The 26,662-nt window shown below is 36.7% G+C and overlaps 1 protein-coding gene across 2 annotated transcripts in view; it reads right to left on the bottom strand.

The window, feature by feature from the left end:
- The window catches only part of LOC150102860 (mitochondrial glycine transporter-like), a 203,470-nt gene that overhangs the window by 91,523 nt on the left and 85,285 nt on the right, over positions 1-26,662 (bottom strand). For both annotated transcript variants that reach the window (XM_090398598.1, XM_090398597.1), the window contains exon 6: positions 5,900-6,005. In XM_090398598.1, the coding sequence (XP_090254724.1) occupies positions 5,900-6,005 (106 nt within the window). The remainder of the gene's footprint in view (positions 1-5,899; positions 6,006-26,662) is intronic.

Here is a 26,662-nt window from a genome sequence, read left to right as displayed (position 1 = left end):
TGTTGGAGGTGGAGGAAATAAGAGATCTTGGAGTGATAGTGGATAAGGATCTGAAATTTAGGGGACACATTGCCAAAATTGTGAGGACAACACAAAGAATTCTGGGAATGATGCTTGGACACTGACTTGTAGAAGTAAGGATATTCTTGTTCCATTGTATAAGGCTCTGATTAGGCCACACATGGACTACTGTGCACAGATCTAGTTACCTGGTTTTCAAAAGGATGAATACACGTTGGAAAGGATCCAGAGGCAACTGACTAAGGTAGTCTCTAATTTCTGGAATGTTGGATATGAGGAAAGGTTGAAAAAATGCAATATACAGATTCGTTGATAGGAGTGATATGATAGAGACCTACAGGTTAGTCAGGGGGTTGTTACAGAATCAATGTTGGAGAGATTTAACAGAAAATGGTGGGAGATCAGGGGAGAACAAGATGTCATCCCTGGAAGTTGTATAAGGAGGGTGTGAACAGGGGAGTGAGAATCAGGATTTTTGCATGCAGAGTTGTGAATGATTGGAATGCCTTACCTGAGAGGGTGGTGTCTGCAGAGAATTTGTGTATGTTTAAAGCACGGTATGATGAGGTGTGTGTATATGACAAAAGGACCTCCTAGATGAGTCTTTGACTCCATGGGGTCTTGGGATAATAATACTAATACATTTGCTTCATCTTGTGGTAATCTTTTAATGGTGAATTGATGTTTGCAATGATCTGAGCACACAGAGTTTTTTCTGAAGCAACTGTGAAATTATTCTGTCCCTAAATTTGCTAAACATTTGGCATCTAACTCAATAAGCACTTCATCAAGATACTGTCTTACATAAAAACTCACACACTTTAAACCACTATACAGGACCTTCAACTGGAGGGGAGGATAACAATCACTTAGTGAGCTTTGATGTATTGTCGCTTTTTTGTTTTGTTTTCTTAACTGAGTGTGCTAAAGTGCCTTTAATAATGATAGCTTGAATACTCACATGTAATATTTAGTTTATTTACTAAATATTTTATTTATTTATTTAAATAAATAAATAAATTATTTATTTTCATTCTAGTACCACACAGTTTTGATTCCAGAAGCTTCAATAAGAATCATTACAATAGCTATGGAAATTTGAATATGAAAATTCAACTAGAGGCTTACTTCTTGGGAAAAAAAACAAGTGCAAAAAACGCTATTTCAAAAGAACAAAGCAGGGATGAAAAGGAGGGTTTGGTGGGTTTCCAGTTGAATCTAATGGCTGTTGTCATCAGCTGCTTTCAATACAGGTTTAGAGGAAAATGAAGAAATCCTGGTGAAAACTACAGAAAAAGCATAATCGGAAACAGACCACCTATAAGAAAGTCAATGGAATGAGTCTGTGTAACAGAGAGAGAGAGAGAGAGGAGGTAACCTATTAACCAGCTGCCTTTTATAGAATTAGCATCAAGCATTTTAAGGATTGGTTTTTTTGTGTCCCATCCCAAATGTGAAAACAGTATCTTAATGGAATGATGGAATGTGAAAGCAACAGTAAATTTTTTTTTTTTTTTTTTTTTGTTGTTGTTAAATTAACTAGAAGCTATTTTAATGTAAATGCAGCACTAATTACAATAAATATCTGATGCATTTGTTATTCTTATTTTTAAATCTCTGTTACTCTTCCAACTAAAGTAACACTGATGAAATGCACTTGTCGATGACAATTAAGTATGAGTATGACAATCTTAATTACAGGAGAGTGTAGATTAAATTTTTAATAATGCAGTAAAAGGAAAATGTCATTTGACCTCTGATGATAATTTATGGTTTTAATGGTGCAAGGATAACAAAGGTTACAATGTGCCATATCAAAGGTTATAGCAGTACACAAGGTAAGACAATCACAAACATAAATACCCACAACGGGATTCAATCCGGAACCTATTGGTCAGAGAATGGGTACGCTAACAACTCGCCAATCAGGCCAGCTTTGACCTACTGTCTGTCAAACAGGGAATATACGACCTGCCTCCAGCAATAGCCAATAACATATGCTTATATGTGGCCAACATCCTAATCAAGTCTAAGCATCCCAGAAATAATATCCCTCATAAGGAAATCATTGCTCTAAAAGAGTTACATAATAATAACCATATTACTGAAAAAATTCCTGATCAAAATTACTGAAAAAAGTCACTTCCTGGCCCAAAGAAACAGTAAACAAACTAAGCCCTTTCATGCTAAAACACCCAGGATATATGGAGCACCAAAAATTCAGAAACAAGGTATACCCTTATGCCCTATTGTAGATAGTGTAAAATTCGATGTAGCTTGGAATTTTACAAGCACATTACATCGATTTTTTTTACAGAGGTCTCATCTCAAACGTTTGTGTTGTAAAAATAAACTTTGTATAGAGAATGTATATATTCCGATGGGAAATTAACCTGCTCAAATGTAGTGAACAAAGAATGTTAAGAATGTTTAAAATTAGTAACAACAAGAGTAAATGATGTGTCACTGGAAACTGTATGTTATTGTTCTAACTAAGTGCGTTGGAAACCTTTGTTCACAAGCTCTGTGTATGCCAACCATCAATGTCATTGTTAAAAGGGTTGCCGCTGATCAGACAAGGTTCCGCTGTCCGACAAATCGGATTTTAGAAGCGCACTAAGAGAAGAAAGAAATGGTCAGCTTTAATAACAGATCAAGGAGTCACACCGAATTCTTCAGGGGTCTCAACCCTTCATACAAGGTCCCAGAGAGAAGGGGAGATAAAAGGGTGTCGAGGAGAACACTGGATATTGGCAGCCAGAATTAGAAGACATGAATATATGGCGCAGTCATGCCAGAGGTCAGAGGGAATGAAGAGAGGATCGCCGATAGATATACCAGAGGCAGTCTAGATTGGATGACGATGCAGTGGGAGGTCAATCGAAGCCAGTAGCTGAGAGCGAAATCCAGCGCCAGAAAACTTGCACTGACACCTGGACAAGATCGCATTTGCTCCTTTCGTTGTAACCTCATGCCAGAGCTATCAAGTATCAAAGATTTGTGTCTGAAACCCTGCCACCATCTTGATGAGACACCGGTAAAGCGAGACACTGTGGAGGAAATCCAGGGCCTGGAAGTAAGAAAAGTTTAGGAACTCTAGTGCAGAACCTTGAATGAGTGCTCGACACAAATGACAGAACCTATGTGAGTTTGTTCCAGTTTTATGCTATATAATTCTTTTCTGTAATCTAGGAGAAATAATTCAGATGGACTGATAAGATATAAGGTGCTAGAAATAAGCAGTGTCTATGAAAAAGTTTTGGCTTGTTAGTAAGTGGAATACTCTTGTATAATAACTTGATATAGCATGTTAACTTCTTTATGAATAGTTTAGAGTTTTAATCAATAAGCAGAGAAGTAAAAATTAATATCTATGCTGTATAGTTTGTTTAGAACAGGCAACGGGAAGTTTTTTTAATGCTAAACTTTAGCAGATAGGTAGAAAGAGTAACCTCCCTATCGTTTAACTGTAATTTTTTGTTTAAATGTAATTTTGTCTTGAGTGTAAATAAATGTGTTTATTATTAGTCAATAGAGTGCCACCTGACCTTTTGCTTACAACGCACTGTTCCTAAATAAACTAGGACCTGAGAGCGGGAAACAAATAAGGCATTAGAAGTGTAATTTAAGTGCTTGTAGACCACTACTGTTTATGCTACTTTATTTGAAGGAATTTATGCTAGAGAGAGAGATCTACCGACCGTAGTACTGAGTCTTATGCCGAGAAAGGAATACTGGTGGTGCAGTCAAAACAAGTAAATTTTCTAGTATTCTTAGGTATATGACAAGTAGTGCGAAAGGTGGATAAACTTTGTATGAAAGAGTAGGTCACTAAAGGAGGGATATAAGATAGAATAAGAAGTTAGCAGAGATAGAGAGCAAATAAGATATTACAAAAGATGCTGCTGAACACAACATAATAAAGTAGAAATAATATAAAGAGGCAAATATATAGGTTAAAGTATACAATAAGAAAAATATAGGCAAAAAGAGCTTACATTTACAATAGTATAAATAGACCCACATACAAACTGGCTAGACAATTAGCCAAGCAACTAGCCACTGTCACAAACGATTCTCCCTTCTTTGTCAAAAATTCTGCCCACCTAAAAAGTATTTTAGAACACCATACCTTAAAAAGCTCAGACTTAATGGTGAGCTATGACATCACCTCACTATTCACAAGTGTACAACTAATTGAAACCCTTAATCTGCTAAAGTCATACTTTTCCCTTGATATATTTAAACTATTTAAATTCACAATACATGCTGGATATTTCACATGGAAAGGGAAAACATACAAACAATTAAATAGGGCAGCTATGGGCCTGCCCCCCCCCTTTCTCCACCCTTAGCCAACTTCTACATAGAATACCTGGAAAAACTAGCTATCAATACAGCCACTCTCAAACCTTTGGCTATGCTACGTTGACAATGTGCTTGCTATTTGGCCACATGGCCCAGGCACATTGGATACATTCTTAGCGCATTTAAATAGCCAACATCCGAAAATGCACTTTACAATGGAACTGGAAGCTAATAACTGTCTACCCTTCCTGAATACACTAATCACACGTCTTCCAGATGGTTCCTTATCATTCTCAGTTTTTAGAAAACCCACACATACAGGGAGATATTTACACAAACAATCACACTATCACCCTTCTCAACAGTATGGTATCTTAAAAATATTAACCCACAGAGCAACAGCAATCTGTTCCAATGACAAAGCTCTTGCTGCTGAACTGGCTCACTTATGCCACACCTTCTTGGCCAATGGCTATAATCCCCATAAAATAAACAAAATACTAAATGCTCCTAAGAAACCCCTCCCACTATCCACCACGGGGAACTACAACAAAACAGTCACCATCCCACACGTTAAAGGCACATTGGAAAAGATATCTAGAATTCTCAATAAACATTAACTACGCACTGTATTCAGACCGTGTGTCAAATTAGCAACTCTCATCTGTTCACCCAAGGACAGCATCCCTCCTTTATCACATCCAGGATTCTATGAAGTGCCCTGTTCATGTCATCAAGCCTAATATGGACAGACAGGAAGAACTGTGGACATCCATCTCAGTGAATACAAAAAATATATCCAGCACTATCACTATGGCAAGTCGGGCCTAGCAGACCATGCTTGGGATACCCCTGCACACAGGATCAACTGGAAGAAAACAAAAGTACTGCACAGAAGCTTTTACAAGTCAGAGAGATTGTTCTTAGAAGCAACAGAAGCCCTGAAACATACTCCAAATCTCAACAAATATGGCTGTATAATTTGCCTAAGATTTGGGAGACAATTATCTTAAGACGTAACCAGCACCTTTCGCTCTCGTTTTTTTTTTTTTTTTTTTTTTTTAGAACTTCAGTCTTTGTGTTATTGCTACAGTATATATATATATATATTTTTTTTTTTAGATAGAGGGTACCTAATTAGGACTTTAGTCTTTGTGTTGCTGCTACAATTTTGTTAAACTAGTCCCTTTGTTACACCATGTTGTAGTCTCGCATACACTGACAAACTGTGTTTTTGTGCTCTGAAGATGCTGGTTATGACACCAGCGAAATATCAGCAATAAGTCAATAAATAATTATTTACTTATAATTCTGTGTTCTGATATATACCGTCAAAATTAAATAACATGAGCAATAAACACATAAGCCTTTCTACACGATTAATTAGGCGTGTAAGATGGCAACTTAATTACTCATGGCTGATTACTACTTAAGTCTTAACGCATTAAGGGAAAGAACATACCACACTTAATTGAGATGTTTGGTGTAGAGAAATTTTAAGAACAAAGAAAAATAAAAACCATAAGAATGTGCAATGAAAAAAAAAATTAAACAGTACAAAATTAGTTACCTCAAAACGTGTCTTAATAACAGTAATTGGCAGAAGAGTAGCACCAGCAAAAGACCGTGCAATGACACCAAAGGAAACAGCTTTTAGTGGAGAAGGATCACCGTCACTTAGGGGGAAATAAATCAAACTTTGGCTTTATGGCTATTAAAATGTTAGTCACTACTATTCATTAAATTTTATGATTTTTATTTTCATTTTTAGAGTGCTATTTGATAAATACTAACTGTATAAAGAAATCATTGTAAAGGTAGTTATTAATATTTTAACAGATAAATTATGTTATATTAATCATGCTATATCAAAAAATTATAACAAAATACAAAAATTTTTGAATAATAAATGAGATAGAGAAAGAAAATACAAAGACAATTTTAGCATGCTTCTCTGAATACTTCAGAGGAGCATACAAAAAATTTCACTTAAATTCAATTAATGATTCTGTAATTGTGTGGAGCTGTAATGGATGTGAATATCTGATCATTACATCATGATTATCATTTCTTAGACCTACTGTATGAGGTCAAGTCCAAGAAATAATGATTGATGCTGCTAAGTGAACTTAATATATAGTGATCAGCCACAAAAATCAGAAAATAAAAACATGGTTACAAACACTGAAAAAAAAATAATATGTTGAGCATTTTTCAGGAGAATAGCATTTGCTCTTATCTAATACAAGGATGTTTTTTTTTTGGAAGTTGGGCAAAGTTGTAATACCATAACCTAAAAATGGCCTGATAAGAGACTTATATAAGGAAATCATAACTAATCCTTCTCTGATAAATAAAGTGCCTTTCTCTTTTTAATTAAATCATAATCAACATTACTATATGTCTTATTAATATGATTCTTGAGTTTAAATTGGGTGGGAACCCCCAAAAACACTATCCCAAGAGCATCAAGGTAGCACACTTATAGGAAAAGCAGGACACAGATCAGGATAGAATCTTTGTGATCCTCTTTGTTTCAAATTACAGGGAAGAAATAGGCTAAGATTACCTCTAGAAGTAAGTCACACAAATAATCAGAGTAAATCCTTTGGAACCTTCAACATCTGATGTCTCTTTGAAAATGGAAAATGAAGAAGACTAGACTATACATAGCAACATGGAACATATGAAGTTTATTTCAAAAAGACAAGCTATAAAATATTAGGAAACAAAAGAAATAAACATCAACATCATTGGAATAAGTGAGGTTAGGCAGGCAGAGATAAAGAGAGGTACCTACACTTTAGTTTACTCAGGTGGAAGCATCAATGAAAGGACAGGAATAATAATGGACATTTACACTTCAAAAATGTTTAACAGATTCTCGTTTACTTCAAAGAAAATTATGATTATGCTGAAAGCCACATCAATCAATTCATGCATACAGAGATGAGATTGAGTGATGAGTGTCGCTGAATGCCAATGTAAGATATGAAAATATAGTGGTAAATTTTGGAGTGGAAGAAAGAAATGACTGAGGTGAAAAACAAACTAACTTTGTAAGGAAACAAATTTACAATTACAGTTACTTTGTTCAAAAACTATCCAAGATGACTCTATATGTGGAAGAGCCCTGGGGATCTAACAAGGATTAAAATTGATTTTATAAAGATCAAAAGTTTTTGGGAAGATGTCTGATTAGAAAGGGTGGCAATGGCATGCTTTGTTTCTCACTTTACAGGAAAACCCAACCACACAGATAGATTTATACATTACCCGCCCCCCCAAATCAAAATCCTTGTCAACAAGGATTTTGACAACAGAGGGGGGGGGAGTGAAGCATGATGTATCATCAACAAATAAGCTCAATGAATGAAAATCAGGTAATTATTATGGGGAACTTCAACTATAGTAACAAAGACTGGAAGGAGGAAAGGAAACATGGAAGGAAGGAAATGGAATTTATGCAGTTACTAAGGAATAATTACTTCAGGCAGCATGTGATGGAATGCACTAGGGTTTGTGAGTGCTAAATCTAGAAACTGCATCACAGAATTTGTCTATAACTAGGATGACAACATTGCCACCAAACGGTGACCAGAGAGGTGGCAAATGTGTGAAATTTTCAATTAAAAGAGGGGGTGTGGTATATGTGGAATATATACCCACCTTCCATGCATTATGAACATCTTGCAAGGACTAGATGTTGACAGTGCATGGGAGGTGGTAAAGGAATGCTTGAGAAAAGTAATAGCAGGCTGCATACAAGAATTAAGAGGTTAAATCAAGTGGGGATTAAATGGATGAATACCATCATTAAACAGGAGGAACAGAGAGAATTCAGTGAGGAAGGTCAACATTGACTAATAGGTATATGAGCAGTATAAAGCACAGGCCAGAAGAGTAACCAGTATGGTAAGAAAAGCAAAATCAGAGTATGGAAGGAAATTAGCCGTCCAGGCCGAACATAATCCCAAAAGCGTTCTTTCGGTATGTTGCAAGTTAAAGGAAGAATGATTATATAAGAATAATTTTAATGAATGAATAAGAATAAATTTAATCCTTAAAGATGAATTTGGCCAGCAAATAGAAGCATGTCAGCTCTCCCATATGCTACCACGTATGGGAGAGCCAACACGCCTAACTCAAGCCCACATAGAGTAGGCAAGAAGACAGCTATGTGGAACGCAAACTGCATATATAATTTTTTTACCCATCAATATCAGAACGTTGTACAAACCTGCCAAAAAAACTGATAGAGAACTTGAACTGTTTAAATGGGAAATAGTAAGAGTTACAGAGACCCGCTGGACAGGAGAGGAAAAAATTGACAAGAAATGAAAGCATATTTTACTCGGGAAGGAAAGATCTTTCCTTCCTTCCTTGGCTGAAGCAATCTTTCTAAGATTGCTTCAGTCAAGCAATCTTAGAAAGGATTTTGGTGCTCCATCCCAAATATGGGAGCAATATTCCATGGTTAGGCAGATTCAGACTTTGTATAGAGTTAGCAACTTTGAAGGTATGAAGGAGTGTCTTGTATGAAAAAGTACAATTTTTTTGGTGGCTGTGGAAGCTATAGTTGAAATGTGGTTATACCAGGAAAGACTGGAGGTACAAGTCAGTCCAAGTAGAGAAATCTGATCATGTTTGGATATCTCAGTATTACTGAAGGTAAGGGAGGAGGGATGTGAGCTCTTACTTGCAAGAGATCAAACAGGACTGAGTTTTGATGGCTTTGAAGTTTACAAGGTTGTCCTTGCCCAAGTGGGATATAGCTAGATCTGAGTTCAGATCACTAGTCATGGTAGATCCTGAGGATTCTAATACTTGAGCACTACAAGGCTTGTTGTATGATAAGGAGGAATGGAGTAAACTGTCATTGACAAAGCGATGGATAGCACTGGAAGTCTGAGAGAGCAGGTCATTTATATACGAAAGGAAGAGAGTGGGTGAAATAACAGAACTCTGTGGGTACTCCTGCATGGTTGGGGAAATCTGAGGAGAGTAAACTGTCCACCATGATACCATAGTGAGTGACCAGTGAGAAAGTTGGCGATCCAGAGCAAGGAAGGCAGACCATAGGATGGAAGTTTGTTAAGTAGCCCCCCCCCCCTCTGCCAAACCCAATCAAATGCTTTTGAAATGTCTAGGGCAACTATGTGAGTTTCTCCAAATTTCTCCACGGCTTGAGTGCAGAGGTGGGTGGTGAAAGCACGATCAGCTGTAGGATGACCTTCTCCATAATTTTAGAGAGAACAGAACTGAGAGCAATTGGACAGTAATTCGTTGGTTGACTTTTATCACCTTTGTTTGGGATGAGTTGAATGAGGAACTGCTTTCATGTTGTACAGTAGATGACAGATGAATAGGATAGATTGAAGAGGCAATACAGGATAGGTGTTAGTTCTGGAGCACAATTTTTTAACACAAATAGGTGGGATACCATCAGGACTAGATGTCTTGCTTGTGCTCAGATTATTGAGGATTCTTCAGATTTTCTTTTCTCAGAAGACTACAGGTAACATGTAGGGAGCCATACTTAGTGGTGTGGAGGCAACTTTGCCCAAGTCATCAGTGCAAGAATTTGAAGAGAAGAGTGATGCCACTAAGTTGGCCTTGTCTTTGGGTAAGGTAACTACAGTACCATCTGGATGTGACAGTGGTGGAAACCTGGGTGGGCAGAAGTTGCATCCCACAACTTCTGCCCACCCAGAAGTTGGCCTTGGCAAGGGATCAAAAAGAGTGACTGCCATTTGGGCAGGAGGCAAGTTTGCAGCATTTGGCCCTTCCAGAATCTGACTTGATTCTTTTTACAATGGTTGCGAACTGCAGAGCGGGCAGCTGGAGTTTTGGTCTTAAGCCATTCATGGTAAGCTGAGGTTTTTTCTTTTACAGCAATGGCACACTTTTTTAAGAACCACGGCTTGGATGGTGGTTGAGAATTTGAAGTGGAATGACAGATGAAAGCCTTCATTCTGTGAGGATGATTTCTGATATTTGGTCTGAGCAGGGGTTTGGATCAGAAGAACTGAAGGAGTAGTCAGATCATAGGAAGGAGGAACAGAAGTCACGGAGGTCTCCCAGTTGCCACCCTTGTAGTGCCAAAGGAGATGAGACTGAACTGGTGGGTGAAGGTGGTTCTGTGGCAAAAGAGACGTATGAGATTGTGGTCCAAGTTAACAAGAGGATAATCAACAACCACAGTATACCTGGAAGGGGAGCTTGTTAGGAAGAGGTCAAGTGCACTGGAAAATTGGAGGGGGGGGGGGAGTATTCTGGTAGGGAGATTGATGATCTGATATAGGTCATTGCTGATGGTAAACAAATCAGCATCCCTGGTTGGCCGGTGAAACTGGAGAAGGAGAGACAATATGAATTAGGGACACTGAAGTCTCCAAGAAGAATGACCTCACTAATGGGGTATTTTGACTACCCTGGTTATGGATATATCCTCTGATGCTATTACCAGATCCAGCACTCTCAAACTCCTGGTTCACTCCATAACGCACTGTTTTAGTTAATTATCTCTTAGCAACTGTATAAATATTACTTCCATCTTGCCATACCCTTTTCCTGCCTCTAATCTATGTCCCCATAGTTTGAAGTCTCCAATAACTGTTCAGTCTACACTCATTGTGCTAATCGCTGATGCATGACGTCTACATCTTCCTACAGAGCCCATGGTCTATGCAAACCACCACCAATATATTTTGTCCTGTTGGCCTCTATCTCACACCCGACAGAATCATCTCCACTCAGACCTAAAATCCTTTTTAACTTCTGTTATGTTCCAACATAAAATGTTGGAACATAAAATTAACTGAAAGGGTAAAATTAGAAGATAAAATGTTTGAAAGATCAAATTAGATCATGAAATGTTCTAACATGTGCACAAATTCACATAAAGAGAATACAGCAGAAAAAATTAAAAAAAAATTCACTGACAGCAGTATCTTCATGCTAGTTTAGTATAAAAAGTATACAGAGGATCTAAAATTATAAGATCATTACTTAGTTATAAGTAGAACAAATATGAATGATGTCATACTAAAAAGAACAATACGCACCAAAGTTTTAAACAGAACCAAAGCTGAGAAACTTTTAGAGGTGAAATGTGGAATCAACTATACAACCATTATTCAAGAAAAAAATCAGTTTGAAAAGAAGAATCAAAGATTAGAGTGTGTGTCAAACTGAAGTAAACACTAACTGATTCTACTAGGGAGACTAATACCGTCTGCAAGGATAGAAAACTAAGACTATGGTGGATATATAAAGTGTAAGAGGCTATCCTGGAAAAGAAGAAAGCATACTGAATCAAGTTCCTAGTAAGTAATTCTATTCATGTTATAACAGAATACAGAGGAAAAATGTAAGGTAGCTAAATTATGTATAAAAGCAGTTAAACAAGTTGTGAGAAGACTTTGGTACAAATACGAATACAGTAGTGAACAAATTAATCTGAACACTCAGATTTTAATTTTGCAAGAAAATAATTAAAAAATTATACTCCAACTTTACCTAACAATAACATGAGCTCTTCTGTTCCTAATAAGTTCATTAATTCACTTTAGGAGTGGACTCCACCAACGTAGAACATATTTTTCTTATTTCTGAATCTTAAAACCATACTTTAATAATTCATTTTGGAAATTAAGGACTTTACAACCATGTTATAAATAACTATTTTAATTTCCCGATGTTTCGACCTTCATACTAAGGTCATCATCAGGAGTATATACAAATATACAAGGACAAGCTGAGTTACATTTCACACAGTAAGCTAAAGAAACAATGATTTGATCACTGGTTATTCTACTGGCCTCTAGTGAAAGAAAAAAAAAAAAATTCAGATAAAATTACAAATTAATTAATTATTCAGAAACTACATCAAAGCTAAATTCCATTTAAGATAACATGAGAGAAACATTCTTTCCTATAGACAGTTTTCTTACAGTAACAATGATGTCCTATTTTTAACATTACAACTGTTATATTAGAATTAGGATTCTGGATTATCTACAGTCCTGTTTATAGTTAACTCTTAGGGAGACAGGTTCCGTGGGTAGAATATGTGCCTTCCATATGCTTTGGATTTTTAGACAATCATTATTGTTCAGATTGGGGTGGTTGATAAGAATCGCACAGGCTTCCCTAAATTTGCATTCATACCATGTTTTGGTATGATGTAAACAACTCGTGCTTTTCCAGTCAATTCTATGTAAAGTGTTCAGGGCATGATCAGAAAGGCCAGATTCACCATAGTTATTATATTTAATGTGTCGTTTATGTTCCTTTTGTCTGATAGGAATTGTGCGTCCTGTTTCCCCTACATATGACAGATTACAGGTGCAATAAATACGGTATACTCTAGTGTGGGCCAGCGGAGGAAGTGGGTCTTTGGATGAGTCGAGTAAGCTTTATAATTTTGCAGGAGGTTTAAAGGTGGCTTTGAGGTTGTATTTCTGTAGTATTCTGTTTATTTCATCTGATATCCCTTTAATGTAAAGAATGGTTATAGTTTTATTGTAGTCTGGTTTATCTTTGTTTTTTTATTGAGGTCTTGGAGAGAATTTTGTTAATAGTGTTTTGGCTGTAACGATTTTTTACAAAATGTATTGCTGATAACTTTAAATTCATTTTTTAATGCTTGTTCATTGGAGTAGATCTTCAAAGCCCTGTTTTTTAGAGTATTAATGACACCTGGTTTTGGGTTGAGTGGTGGTAGGAGTTTATGTGTATATAGTGGCCAGTATGTGTTGGTTTCCGGTAAACAGTGAACGAAAGATTGCCAGAAGGAAGCCGTGTGACCAGTGTATTTCAAACCGGAAGTGTGTTCTGTTTTTCAATCTCAATTGTGAACTGTATGTGTTTATGTTGTGTGTTTAGGTGGCTAAGGAAAGTGTCTAGTGGCCATATGGCACAAACATCATCAACATATCTAAGCCAGGCTTTGGGTTTTAAAAGAGAGGAATCTAAAACACGTTGGTCAAAATATTCCATATAAAAGTTAGCAACTGGGGGGGGGATAATGGTGAGCCCATGGCTGTGCCTTCTTTTTGTAGGTAGAAAGCATTTTCTATACAAAATAACCAGAACGTAATACATGCGCAAAGAGCGGCGTGATTTTTGGAGGGAATCTGTTCTGTAAAAGAAGGATTGTGAGATGTCAAAACTGACTAATAAATCATCTTTTTCTAATATAATGCCTTTGATTGTGTTTATGAAGTGTTGTGTGTTTCTGATAATGACCTACCAACTCCTTGAGTGTTGTCGCTAATTTCTTGGCTAGGTGATAATTCAGGCTGTCTATACCTCAACTATCGGCCAGAGGGGTATGTTTTCTTTGTGCATCTTTGGTAGAGCGTAAATTCTCAGGGAATGAGCATAGTGCGGAAGTAATTTTTGACTGTATTTTCGAGCCATATAGTAATTGATTTAAGTAGTTTCTCTGTTTTTTTTTTTTATTCTATTGGTTGGGTCGTAGTTAACAAGTTCATATGTACTATTGTCTGAGACTAGCAGATTAATTTTTTCTAAATAAGTGGTTCGGTTTAGAATAACAGTGGCACTTCCTTTATTGGCTCAAGTTATTACGATGTTAGGATTCGATTTTAATGATTTCACCACTGTTAATTCATGTTTCGTTAAGTTGGTTATTATTGTTTTCTTATGATTTATATTTAAAATGTTGGCGGTTTCTAAACGTATTTTATCTGCTATCTTATTTGGGATGAGTCTTAAGCCTCTTTCAATATTACAAATAAAATCCAGTTTGTTCATCGATCTGGGTGCTACAGCAAAATTTAGACCTATGCTGAGTAGCGAGAGTTCATCTTTGTTTAAGGCGTGGTTGGATAGGTTAACTATGTTACTGTTACCTACAGGCGATTGGTGGCTCCTGTTGTTTCTTGCTTCTGTTTGGTTGTTAATGTTCACAGTGAAGAAATTTGAATATGTCAGTTCACAGTGAAGAAATTTGAATATGTCAGTTGGTTTGTCAATCTTTTAGTGTATGAAATTTGGATATCAGATTTTCTTTCTTAGTTTGAAGGATATGGTTCGCAGTGTTGTCCATAATCTTTTCAAGGATAATCCAAATTCGAGGATAACTCAAAGCCACCATTAAACCTCCTGCAAAATTAAACAGCTTACTCAATTCATCCCAAGACCCACTCTCTCGGCTGGCCCACCCTGGAGTATACCGTATTTATTGCACCTGTAATATACCATATATAGGGGAAACAGGACAAATAATTCCTATCAGACAAAAGGAACATAAACGAAAAAAAAAAAGTTATTAAATATAATAACTATGATGAAGCTGGCCTTTCTGATCATGCCCTGAACACTGTGTCACACTTCTGGCAGTCTTTCCTTCACTGTTTACCGGAAACCGACACATACTGGTCAATATATACACATAAACTCTTACCACTACCCAACACAAAAACTAGATGTCATTAATAGTCTAAACAAGAGGGCTTGGAAGATCTGCTCCAATGAACAAGAGCTGAAAGATGAATTTAGATTTATCAGCAATAATTTTCTAAAAAATAGTTCCAGCAAAAACACTATTAACAAAATTCTTTACAAGACCTCAATAAAAAACAAAGATAAACCAGACTACAATAAAACTATAACCATTCCTTACATTAAAGGGGCATCAGATAAAATAAACAGAATACTACAGAAATATAACCTCAAAGCCACTTAAACCTCCTGCAAAATTAAAAAGCTTACTCAACTCATCCAAAGACCCACTCCTTCTGCTGGTCAACCCTGGGGTATACCATATTTATTGCATCTGTAATCTACTATACAGGGTGTTCGGGATAAATTTGACATATTTATAATTAATTATATTTTTCCGTAAGTTACATGTATTAACACACACTTCTCTTCATTTAAAAGTTTGGACCCTTCTTCATTAATATACAAGATGTCAGAAAGGATGGATAGCTGGAACCCACCTGAATCATGGAAGAGAATAACTTGTATCATGATGATTCGTGCCCGCCATCAAAATAAGGATATTACGACTGCTGCCCAATGCTCCCTGAATACAGTAAAAACAATCAGGCATGAACTAGAGACTTGCAATGGTGACTACGAGGATGTAGCAAGAAGAAAGATCCCTAGCAGACGATCTGATTGCGTTCGTACAGCAGAATTCCTCGCAAATCTGCAGGAACAGGTGTTGAAGAACCCTGGCATTGGAATTCGGGCTTTGTTCGTGGAGTTGCTAACTGTAGTCAAGCCCTGGATAACAAGGGTAGCCAATGGTAGGCCGTATGTATGGCAGCAGGATTCGGCCCCTTGCCACACCTCTGGGAAAAGTCAAAAATGGTTGTCTGAAAATTTCTACGACTTCACCAGTCCAAATGTTTGGCCTCCAAACTCCCCAGACCTTAACCCCATGGATTATTTTGTATGGGGCGCAGTTGAAAAAGACACCAATCGCACTTCCAGTAATACAAAAGCCCAGTTAATGGATAAAATTAAAACAGTTTTTGCGGCCCTTCCCAGGGAGACTGTAGCATCAGCTTGTTCGAGGTTCCGAAGCAGAATTGAAGCTGTGATCGATGCTAATGGTGGTTATTTTGAGTAAATCTTGTTGATAGTATTGTAATTAACTCTGCCTGTAATGTTTTTTGTCAATTCATTAAATTTAATAGATACAAAGAAGATTTTCTTTTTCCTTACGAAACTGTCAAATTTATCCCGAACACCCTGTATATAGGGGAAACAGGATGCACAATTCCAATCAGACAAAAGGAACATAAACGACACATTAAATATAATAACTATGGTGAAGCTGGCCTTTCTGATCATACCCTGAACACTACATAGAATTGACTGGAAAAGCACTAGTTGTTTACATCATACCAAAACATGGTATGAATGCAAATTTAAGGAAGCCTGTGAGATTCTTATCAACCACCCCAATCTGAACAATAATGATTGTCTAAAAATCCGAAACATATAGAAGGCACATATTCTGCCCACGGAACCTGTCTCCCTAAGAGTTAACTATAAACAGGACTGTAGATAATCCAGAATCCTAATTCTAATATAACAATTGTAATGTTAAAAATAGGACATCATTGTTACTGTAAGAAAACTATCTATAAGAATGTTTCTCTCATGTTATCTTAAATAGAATTTCACTTTAATGTAGTTTCTAAATAATTAATTTGTAATTTTATCTGAATTTTTTTTTTTTTTCTTTCACTAGATTTCATGCCAGTAGAATAACCGGTGATCAAATTATTGTTTCTTTAGCTTACTGTGTGAAATGTAACTCAACTTGTCCTTGTATATTTGTATATACTCCAGATGATTACTTTAATATGAAGATCGAAACGTGTGGAAATTAAAATAGTCTTTTATAACACATTTGTAAAGTCCATAATTTCTAAAATGAATGCTGATCACAGTGCAAAACTAAAAGAAAGGATATTTTTATAATGGAGTGTATTAAGTTATCCTTTGTATCACTAATTAATTCTCCAAGTCTCTTTTTAACTTTTGCCCACAAATTTTCTATTAGGTTAATGTCAGGAGCGTTACCTGGTCATTGAAGCGATTGAATGTTGTAATTTTTGAGGAACTCTCACTTTTTTTTTTGAAGTGTGGCATGGAGTGAGATCCTGTTGGAAGATGAGTTCTTTGTGTGTCTGAATTTGTGAGACACTCTTTTCGCCAACATTTTTATGTATTGGTCACTTTTCATCATAATCAACCGGCCCAAGTAATCCTGGACTGTCATGTGTAAAACAATCCCAAAACAGCTTTTGAGTTGGGTGTTAGGAGCTTGTTGAAGGTGGGTGGGAGAAGTCTTCCCAGCTTCTGATTTGAGAACATACGGTACTTGTTCTACTTGAACAAAGAAATGGCTTTCATCTGAGAATATGACCTTCTTTGACTTCTCCACAGCCCAATCTTTATACACTTTTGCCGACATAGCCTTCATCAAAAGTTGTTTCTTTATTGGTATGTGTGCAGTCCTCTCTGCTTTCAACAATCTTCAACAGACTGTCATGTCAGAAACAATAAATCCCACTAGCAGCTAAGTCTCAATTCAAGTCTACAGCAGACAATCTTGAATTCATTTTGCTTTTCCTAATTAGTAAACAATCTTGAATAAGTGTAATTTTCCTTTTCTGTCAACAGAAAAGGTAGATGTCTTCCTAAACCTCTTTAAAATTACATTGACAGTATCCAAACCAATACCACTCATTGGCAAACTGTCTTTGAGTCATGGATGTATGCTGAGAAAGAGTACATATTTTGAATCCTTTGTTGAAGATGTATCCATTTTATAGCTACACAAAACACTACGAATGTCAACTTATTTCCCTATTAAAAATGCACAATGCTATTAATAAACATCGTAGAGATGGTTAAACATGCAGCACTCAACCAAAATAGTGAACTAAGACCAAAACCAAAATTACTGTGAACTGAAACAAAACAAAACCAAACCAAACCAAAACCAAAAACTTGACGAAAATTCTGTTTGTTCAGATTAATTTGTTCGCTACTGTAAATATTAAGAAGGTTGCAAAATATTCTGGACATCTTCATAAAAAATTAGAAATTACTATTATTATTATTTATATGGGTATTTCATGAAATCAAAAAGACTCATCATGACAGATCCACCGTATCCATTAACACAATACCTATCATACATCTCCTTAAACTTATTCACTGTTGGAGTGCTCACAAAGACCAATTACAATCCATTCCACTCTTTCACCACTCTCCAAGTAAAAACCTAGTCTGCAGACCCTTACTAACTATCCTCTTACACAACTTCCAATTATTGGAAGTTGTCTAAGAGGATAGTTAGTAAGTGTGCAGACTTACATAACTACCCATATACTGAAATATTTCTTCTATGTCAATATTATAGAATCCCTTTAGTAACTTCAGTTTCTATCATATCCCCTTTCTTCCACCTGTCAGGTAAATTCTGTAATCCACACAACCTCAATCTATCCTCATAGGGAACATTCCACAGATCTGTCAACAGCTTGGTCACTCATCTCTGAATCCTCTCTACCACCTAATTCACTAAGAAATACAAGTGACCAAATCTATGCAGTAGTCAACATGAAGCTAAATCATAGCCTTATAAAGAAGGATAATAACCTGCCAATTTTTACTTGTCAGTGTGTTCTTCAGCATACAAGTCATCCTCTATGCTGTTTTGCCAACTCCTGCATGTCCTCTGAATTTCAAATCTCTATCCACCATCACTCCAAGAACCCAAGCCTCATCAACTTCCTATAAACTAGTACCATCAATATGACATGAAGTATGTATCCATCTCTAACTGCATTACCTTACATTTTACAACACTGAATTGACAACTATTGTCCTTTATCTACTCCCTTCATGTGGGACACCTGTTCATAGTGGAGGGGGATCTCCCATGGATGATACTGGCCCTTTTCATTTTTCTTCTTTTTCTTTGCTTTTCTTCCTGTATTCTTTGCTCTACTTCTCCTGAGTCTTTTTCATTATTCTTTTTTCCAGACCACCATCAGTGGGATTCAACGTTCTGCTGCCATGTAGTGAGACCCGTGGACATCTGGAAAGGGGAGGGGGGGGATCCAGGTAGTCTTACGCTACTTTGGCCCCTGCTTCGGCAAGACGGCAGGATGGCCCAGCCAGGATCAACTGGCTAGTGGGCTTGCCTGCAAAGGTCAACAGTGTTACAGTAAGCCTCTCATCCCATGGTCCAAGGTCAGGATCCTAGGCTTGCTGTAGTGCCGGTATAGCATCCAGGGTAGACCTGGTGTTCCACTCCTGAGCGCAGTCAATGCTTGCCAGTCAGTGGACATCCATGGGTGGCTCCATGGTGGATGGGGAGCTCTGGTGCCGAACCGAAAACTTCTTGAGCATGAATCCTTCATCATCAAATGTTTCAGGGACCCTATGTTTAGGTACCCTCAAACATTTCAGGGAACCTACCCAACCAAGTAATGATAACATAGATACAGCATATGGAAACAGAAATAAGAAACAAAAGATATATGATACTAGTATAAATGTACCAACATATTAAATCATTCATGCAACAGATAGAAAACCAACAGGGAAAATGTCATCTTTCTTTATTCGAAAGGGTTTAGAATGACTGGCAGGACCTCCCAAAATTGTTAAGAAATTGTGTTCTGGAAACATTGTGTTAGCAACATTCCGAGAAACTACTAAGAGCAACGACAATGGGTGGAATGCAAATCACACGGTAACACCTCAAAAAACACTGAATTCCTGTAGAAGAGTCATTTCAGAATGGTATCTCCTTGATGTTCCTGATGAGGAGAACTTAAAGATCAAGGAGCGACGTGTGTGAGGCACATCCTGATATGTAGGAATGGTCCCCTGGTTTCAACCAAGAACATTTTCCTTACTTTTGATACATCTAAGCCTCCAATATCTGTAAAAGCAGGGTATCTCAGCTGTCCTGTAGAACATACATCCTTAACCTACTAAGATGATTTAAATGTCAGAGATACGGACATACCCAAACTGCCTGTCGTGGTTCTACTACCTATGCCCGATGTGGTAGTAAAGAGCATGATAACAAATCTTGATGTGAAAAATAGCTAAATATGTCAACTGTCAGGGAGATCACCCAGCTTACTCTCATGCATGTCAGAAGTGGAAAGATGAAAAAGAAATACAAAAAAATGAAAACAGAGCAAAACATAACACACATCAGGATACAAAAAGAAAACTAGCCACCATCACACCTGCTCAGAGATCCTCTTATGCTGAGAAGGTAAGAATTAAGAAAGTACCAACAGCAACTCAAACTTGTATATCTGTTCCACCATACTTGCACCTCATGATCGTGAGTACTTCTCTGTTGAGCACATCGATCACATTACCTATGGCCTTACTCCAGAGACAACTTCAAAAATGGTCCAATCGAAAAACACCCACTTGTCAAAAAAATTATGGCAACGATAAACCACCAGACACTGCCACAGAAAAAATGGAGACTTCGATATCCACTGAAAGTAAACTTACCAACTGACTAACACATCAGATGTACTGATTACTCTACCAGACGAAGGGATGAAGACTGGCATTCCATACTTTATCAAAACAATTCATAAACATAAATCTGACAGAGGTAATCCCTCAACCCCCAGGAAACCAGACAAGTCTATAAAACCATATAATAGGAAAATTTTCACAAGGGAACTGTAATGGATTTCGACAGAATATCGATGCCAGACTGCAGATGCAGCTACTAAATCACCTCATACTTTCTCAACATACAGTTTGACAGTACCATATACAGCCCACAGAGAGGTTATAAGATCAAAGTGAACTGCTCAATGGGAGTCATCATGGCAGAAAGCATTGACAAACATATTATATGTCAATTAAACCTGAAATTAGCATTGCATTCTAGTCAACGTATAAAGAGAAGAGAGGAAGTTGTTCTTGCTAGTCTCCGCATAAGCCACAGTCATCTTCATCATCAAATTCCTGACATGTATCCTCAAGGGATGTGCAGGATATGATAGTAAGTACTACATGAAAAATTTACATCATTACTAACTTACTATCTACAATTTTCCTCCAAATCGATCTGTTACCTGTCAAGACTCCAACATTGTCAGATCTTATATTTCTATCTTCTAAGGCACTTTCTACTGTATCGTCCACCTATATCTTGATTTTCATCTGGGTCTTTTTCCTAGCAACCTGGCAGAGAACACTTGTTTTGCTAATCTTTTCCCCCCCATTCTGTTTAAGTGACCATACCACCTGAGATTAGCTCTTCTAACGCATTCCTGGATGAATCAATGTTAAGTTCTTTCCTAATATCCTCGTTTTTAAAATGATATTGCCATTGATGCCATCTGTTTATGCCACTAATCTTTCTTAGGACTCTCATATCTGTGGTCTCTAGTCTTTGTTCAAGTGTTTTACTTCTGACCCAGCTCTCAGATCCATAAGTTAAAATTAGCTTGAATACTGTCTTGAATACAGCTAATTTAGTGATTTGGCTAATTTCACTCTTATTCCATATAAATTTATTCAGTTGACTTCCTACCATACCAGATTTGTTGATTCTGTTGTCTATTTCTATTTTAATTTCCATTTTATTTCTATGTTAATTTACAATCTTCACTAAAAATCGTGCCTAAGTAACTGAAATGTTTTACTTGTTCTATAGGTTCTCCATTCACAATGCAGTTGATATTTTCAATGTTTCTGAATATTTTCATTATCTTTGTCTTTATAATGCTGACCCTCATACCATATCTATTAAAACAGTTATTCAATTTAGTCAGGAAATCTTGCACACTTGTAGCAGATTTATTTAGAAGTATAACATCATCTGAATAAAGCAAAGAGCTGGCATTAACATCTCCAATTTTGATATCATGTTTAATACCACTTTCCTTCATAATGTGATTCATATAGATAATGAATAACAGAGGGGATAATGTACATCCTTGTCTCACACCAGATTTAACATTAAACCATCTTCCTGTACTTCCTTCAATTCTAACTGCTGACTTACAACTCAAATAAAGACTACGTATTGCTTGATATAATGCCCCATTGACACCATATAACTGTAGCGTATTGAATAGCTTCTCTCTTGGCACGTTGTCATATGCCTTTTCCAGATCGACAAAACTTAAATACAGATATTTGTTATATTCCCATGGTTTCTCAACTAGTTGTCGTAAAGTGAAAATCTGATCTTAACAGTCTCTATTTGGCCTGAGTCTAGCTTGTTCTTCACCAAGCTTCTCTTACACAATCCTTCTCAACCGTTCCTCAAGTATATTGGCATAAATCTTACCAGGAACACTCAGTAGAGAAATAATTCCCTGTAATTCTCACATTCAGTTTTATTTTCGTTTTTTATATATAGGTTCTATGAGAGCTGTACTCCAATCATCTGCAATTTGCCCCTCTGTCCAAGCCTTCTGAACTATGCAGTGCAGCCACTGTAAGACTTTTATACCTCCATACTTGAATATTTCTAGTCAAATATCAACTAATCCAGCTGCCCTTCAACATTTCAGGCATTTGATGACTTTTCTACTTCAAGTATGATATGTATTCCTGATTGCATGCCTGGTCAGTGTTTTTTACCACTGTGCTGTCACCACTGCTTGTTTCATTTAGCAATTTTTCGAAGTAATTACTCCATATTTCAAGGATATCTTTTTCTCCTGTTTTCTTGTCACCTTTATCACCTCTAATTCCTTTTACAGCAATCTTTCCTCCATTTCTGAGCTTCATCAACAACCTCCAGAATATCTTGCCACTTTCTTGATATTTATTTTCTATGTTCTTACCAAAGTCTTCCCATGCCTTTTGTTTAGCTAGTTTTACACAGTATTGAGCTTTCTTACATTTGTCTCTGTATTCTGTAAGAGCACAAGCTGACTTATTTGCCAGGAACTTTTGATGGAACTGCCTCTTTAACTTCCTGTGTCTACCATGGAGTTCTGATTTTTCTATCCTTGCAGACAACCTCACCACATGCTCTCTGGTTTATGTTCTTACCAAAGTCTTCCCATGACTTTTGTTTAGCTAGTCATCTTACACATTCTTATTTACTAAGGGCTGATGACCCTCCTATGTGTGAAAAATACAATACATATCTCACTATTTGTCATGTTCTGGTGGAGTGCCAGCACTTTACACGATACAGGGATGAAATTTTCTTATGTTCTTACCAAAGTCTTCCCATGACTTTTGTTTAGCTAGTCATCTTACACATTCTTATTTACTAAGGGCTGATGACCCTCCTATGTGTGAAAAATACAATACATATCTCACTATTTGTCATGTTCTGGTGGAGTGCCAGCACTTTACACGATACAGGGATGAAATTTTTATCTATCTTACCAAGCCATATACAATCAGGCAGATTGCATGATGTTTTTAATTTTTTACAAAGAATTAATTTGTACAAACACATTTGATTGTAATTTTGTTTATATGTAAATACTGTATTACTTAACTTTTGTACATATATATATATATATATATATATATATTATTCATTAGTTTAATTTTTGACCAATTATCTATCGCTGTAGCCTTTGATCTTATATATTTGTGTAACCTTGTTGTAATTTTGTTAATATCTAAATACCACATTGCTAAACTTAATTCTATCAACTAAATTAATCATCATCAAATTCCTGACATGTACCCTCAAGTGGTGTACAGGATATGATAGTACTACATGAAAAATTTACATCATTACTAACTTCCTATCTACAATTTTCCTCCAAATCAGTCTGTTACTTCTCAAGACTCCAACATTATCAGATATTATATTTCAATCGTCTAAGGCACTTTGTACCATATCAATCCACCTATATCTTGATCTTCCTCTGGGTTGTTTTCCTGCCAACCTGGCAGAGAATACTTGTTTTGCTAATCTTTCCTCGCCATTCAGTTTAAGTGACCATACCACCTGAGATTAGCTCTGCTACCGCATTCCTGGATGCCAACAATGTCAAGTTCTTTCCTAATATCCTCGTTTTTAATATGATATTGCCATTGATGCCATCTGTTCACGCCTCTAATCTTTCTCAGGACTCTCATATCTGCGGTCTCTAGTCTTTGGTCAAGTGTTTTACTTCTGACCCAGCTCTCAGATCCATAAGTTAAAACTGGTTTGAAAACTGTCTTGTATACAGCTAATATAGTGTTCCGACTAATTTCTCTCTTATTCTATATGAATTTATTCAATTGACTTCCTACCATACCAGCTTTGTTGATTCTGTTGTCTATTTCTATTTTAATTTCCATTTTATTTCTATGTTAATTTACAATCTTCACTAAAAATCGTGCATAAGTAGCCGAAATGTTTTACTTGTTCTATAGGTTCTCCATTCACAATGCAGTTGATATTTTCAATGTTACTGAATATTTTCATTGTCTTTGTCTTTATAATGCTGACCTTCATACCATATCTATTACAACAGTTATTCAATTTAGTCAGGAAATCTTGCAGACTTGTAGCAGATTTATTTAGAAGTATAACATCATCTGAATAAAGCAAATAAAGCATTAACTTCTTCAATTTTAATATCAGGTTTAATACTACTTTCCTTCATAATGTGATCCATATAGATAATGAATAACAGAGGGGATAATGTAGATCCATGTCTGATACCAGATTTAACATTAAACCATCTTCCTGTACTTCCTTCAATTCTAACTGCTGACTTACAAATCAAATAAAGACTAAGTATTGCTTGATATAATGCCCCATTGATACCATATAACTGTAGCGTATTGAATAGCTTCTCTCTTGGCACTTTGTCATATTCCTTTTCCAGATCGACAAAACTTAAATACAGATCTTTGTTATATTCCCATGGTTTCTCAACTAGTTGTCGTAAAGTGAAGATCTTATCCTGACAGCCTCTATTTGGCCTGAATCCAGCTTGTTCTTCACCAAGCTTTTCTTCCACAATTCTTCTCAACCGTTTCTCAAGTATACCTGCATAGATCTTGCCAGGAACACTCAGTAGGGAAATACCTCTGTAATTCTCACATTCAGTTCTATTTCCCTTTTTATATATGGATACTATTAGAGCTCTACTCCGATCATCGGGAATTCGTTCCTCTGTCCAGGCTTTCTGAACTATGCAGTGCAGCCACTGTAAGACTTTTATACCACCATACTTCAGCATTTCTGGTCAAATATCATCTATTCCTGCTGCCTTTCAACATTTCAATCCTTTGATGGCGTTTTCTACTTCAAGTATGGATATATATTCCTGACTGTATGCCTGTTGAGTGTTTTTTACCACTGTGATATCACTGCTTGTTTCATTTAGCAATTTTGCGAAGCAATTACTCCATATTTCAAGGATATCTTTTTCTCCCGTTTTCATGTCACCTTTATCATCTCTAACTCCTTTTACAGCACTCTTTCCTCCATTTCTAAGCTTTTTCAACAACCTCCAAAATATCTTACCACCTTCTTGATATTTATTTTCTATGTTCTTGCCAAAGTCCTCCCATGACTTTTGTTTAGCTTTTTTACATTTGTCTCTGTATTCTCTAAGAGCAAAAGCTGAGTTATTTGCCAGGAACTTTTGATATGCTTTCTTCTTTTCCTTCACTGCCTCTTTAACTTCCTGTATCCAGTGTAAAAATATTTATGTAGCTATAACAAGTCTAAATATTTTTACATAAGGTTTACCAAGGTCGAGCCCAGTAAGACCTGTAACTTGTAAATAATTGTATGTCATATCTAAATAATCCTAATGGGAATTTGTATGTGCTCTATGCCAAATAAGGGAATATTCTAGAAGGTACAGTATTAAGGCAATACCTTGCCAATGGTAAAGCAGTATATTTTTAGATTTTTTGTAAAGATATCAAACTTTGCGTATTCTACATGGGAATCTCAAGGTCAGTGATAGGTGGACCGACAAAAGTTTCAAACGAATGTCCGCTGCCAAAAGTAATAGGATTTAGGGAATGTAGGAAAAAAAACAAAGGAAGGGTCAGTCAAAGAAAAGAATCAAGGCATTTTGCCGAAATATTTGGGGTTCACATATCTCCGCACAAGGATTCGGAAGTGACCAAATAAAAGGTATAGGCGAAAAGATTGCATCATCGGTTCAGAAATTTTCGTCAGCATCCAGAGGTCAGGATTGAGAAGTCGCCAACGGTCCTCTGGCTGATGTAAGCCATTGAGGACGCGACAATCGGTTCAAGAAATTTTCGTCAAGGATCCAGAGGTCAGGATCGAGAAGTTGCCAACGGTCATCCGGCTGATGTAAGCCGTTGAGGACGCGACATCGGTTCAGAAATTTTCGTCAGCATCCAGAGGTTAGGATAGAAAAGTCGCCAACGGTCGTCTGGCAGATGTAGGCCATCGAGTACGCGATGTCCGGAGAAATCATGCCAGAGATCTGAAAGAAAGATGGGAGGAATCAATCCGCCAGGCAAAACTGACAGTCGATGATGAATTGACGAGTCTTCGCCGGGAGCTGCTGTCAGAGGGAAGAAATTGCTCCATTGATCCAACGCACATGCAAGCATTTCACAAGCCAGTAATCTTCGCCCGAAGTACGGCAGGACAGAGTATCCTAGGAACATCAGTAGACCTAACACCGCCGTAAAGAAGGATTGAAAAACCTGACACGGAAGAAAAAGGGAAAAGAAGTCCAGCCAAGTACACAGTGGGTAGCACCTTATAAAGTGAGTTGACCCATTTGTTAAATTTCCTTGAGTTTTAAGAGAACTCTTATTAGTAAGTAAAGGCTTATCTAAATAGGCATATTTAACAGTTAAAGAT

Source organism: Typopeltis vanoorti, chromosome 9 (genome assembly GCF_054136105.1).
Source record: "Typopeltis vanoorti isolate ZY-2024b chromosome 9, IOZ_Tvanoo_1.0, whole genome shotgun sequence".
In the NCBI taxonomy this organism is placed as follows: domain Eukaryota; kingdom Metazoa; phylum Arthropoda; class Arachnida; order Uropygi; family Thelyphonidae; genus Typopeltis; species Typopeltis vanoorti.
Note: the sequence above shows the minus strand (reverse complement) of the source record. Positions and strands in the feature narration are given on the sequence as shown.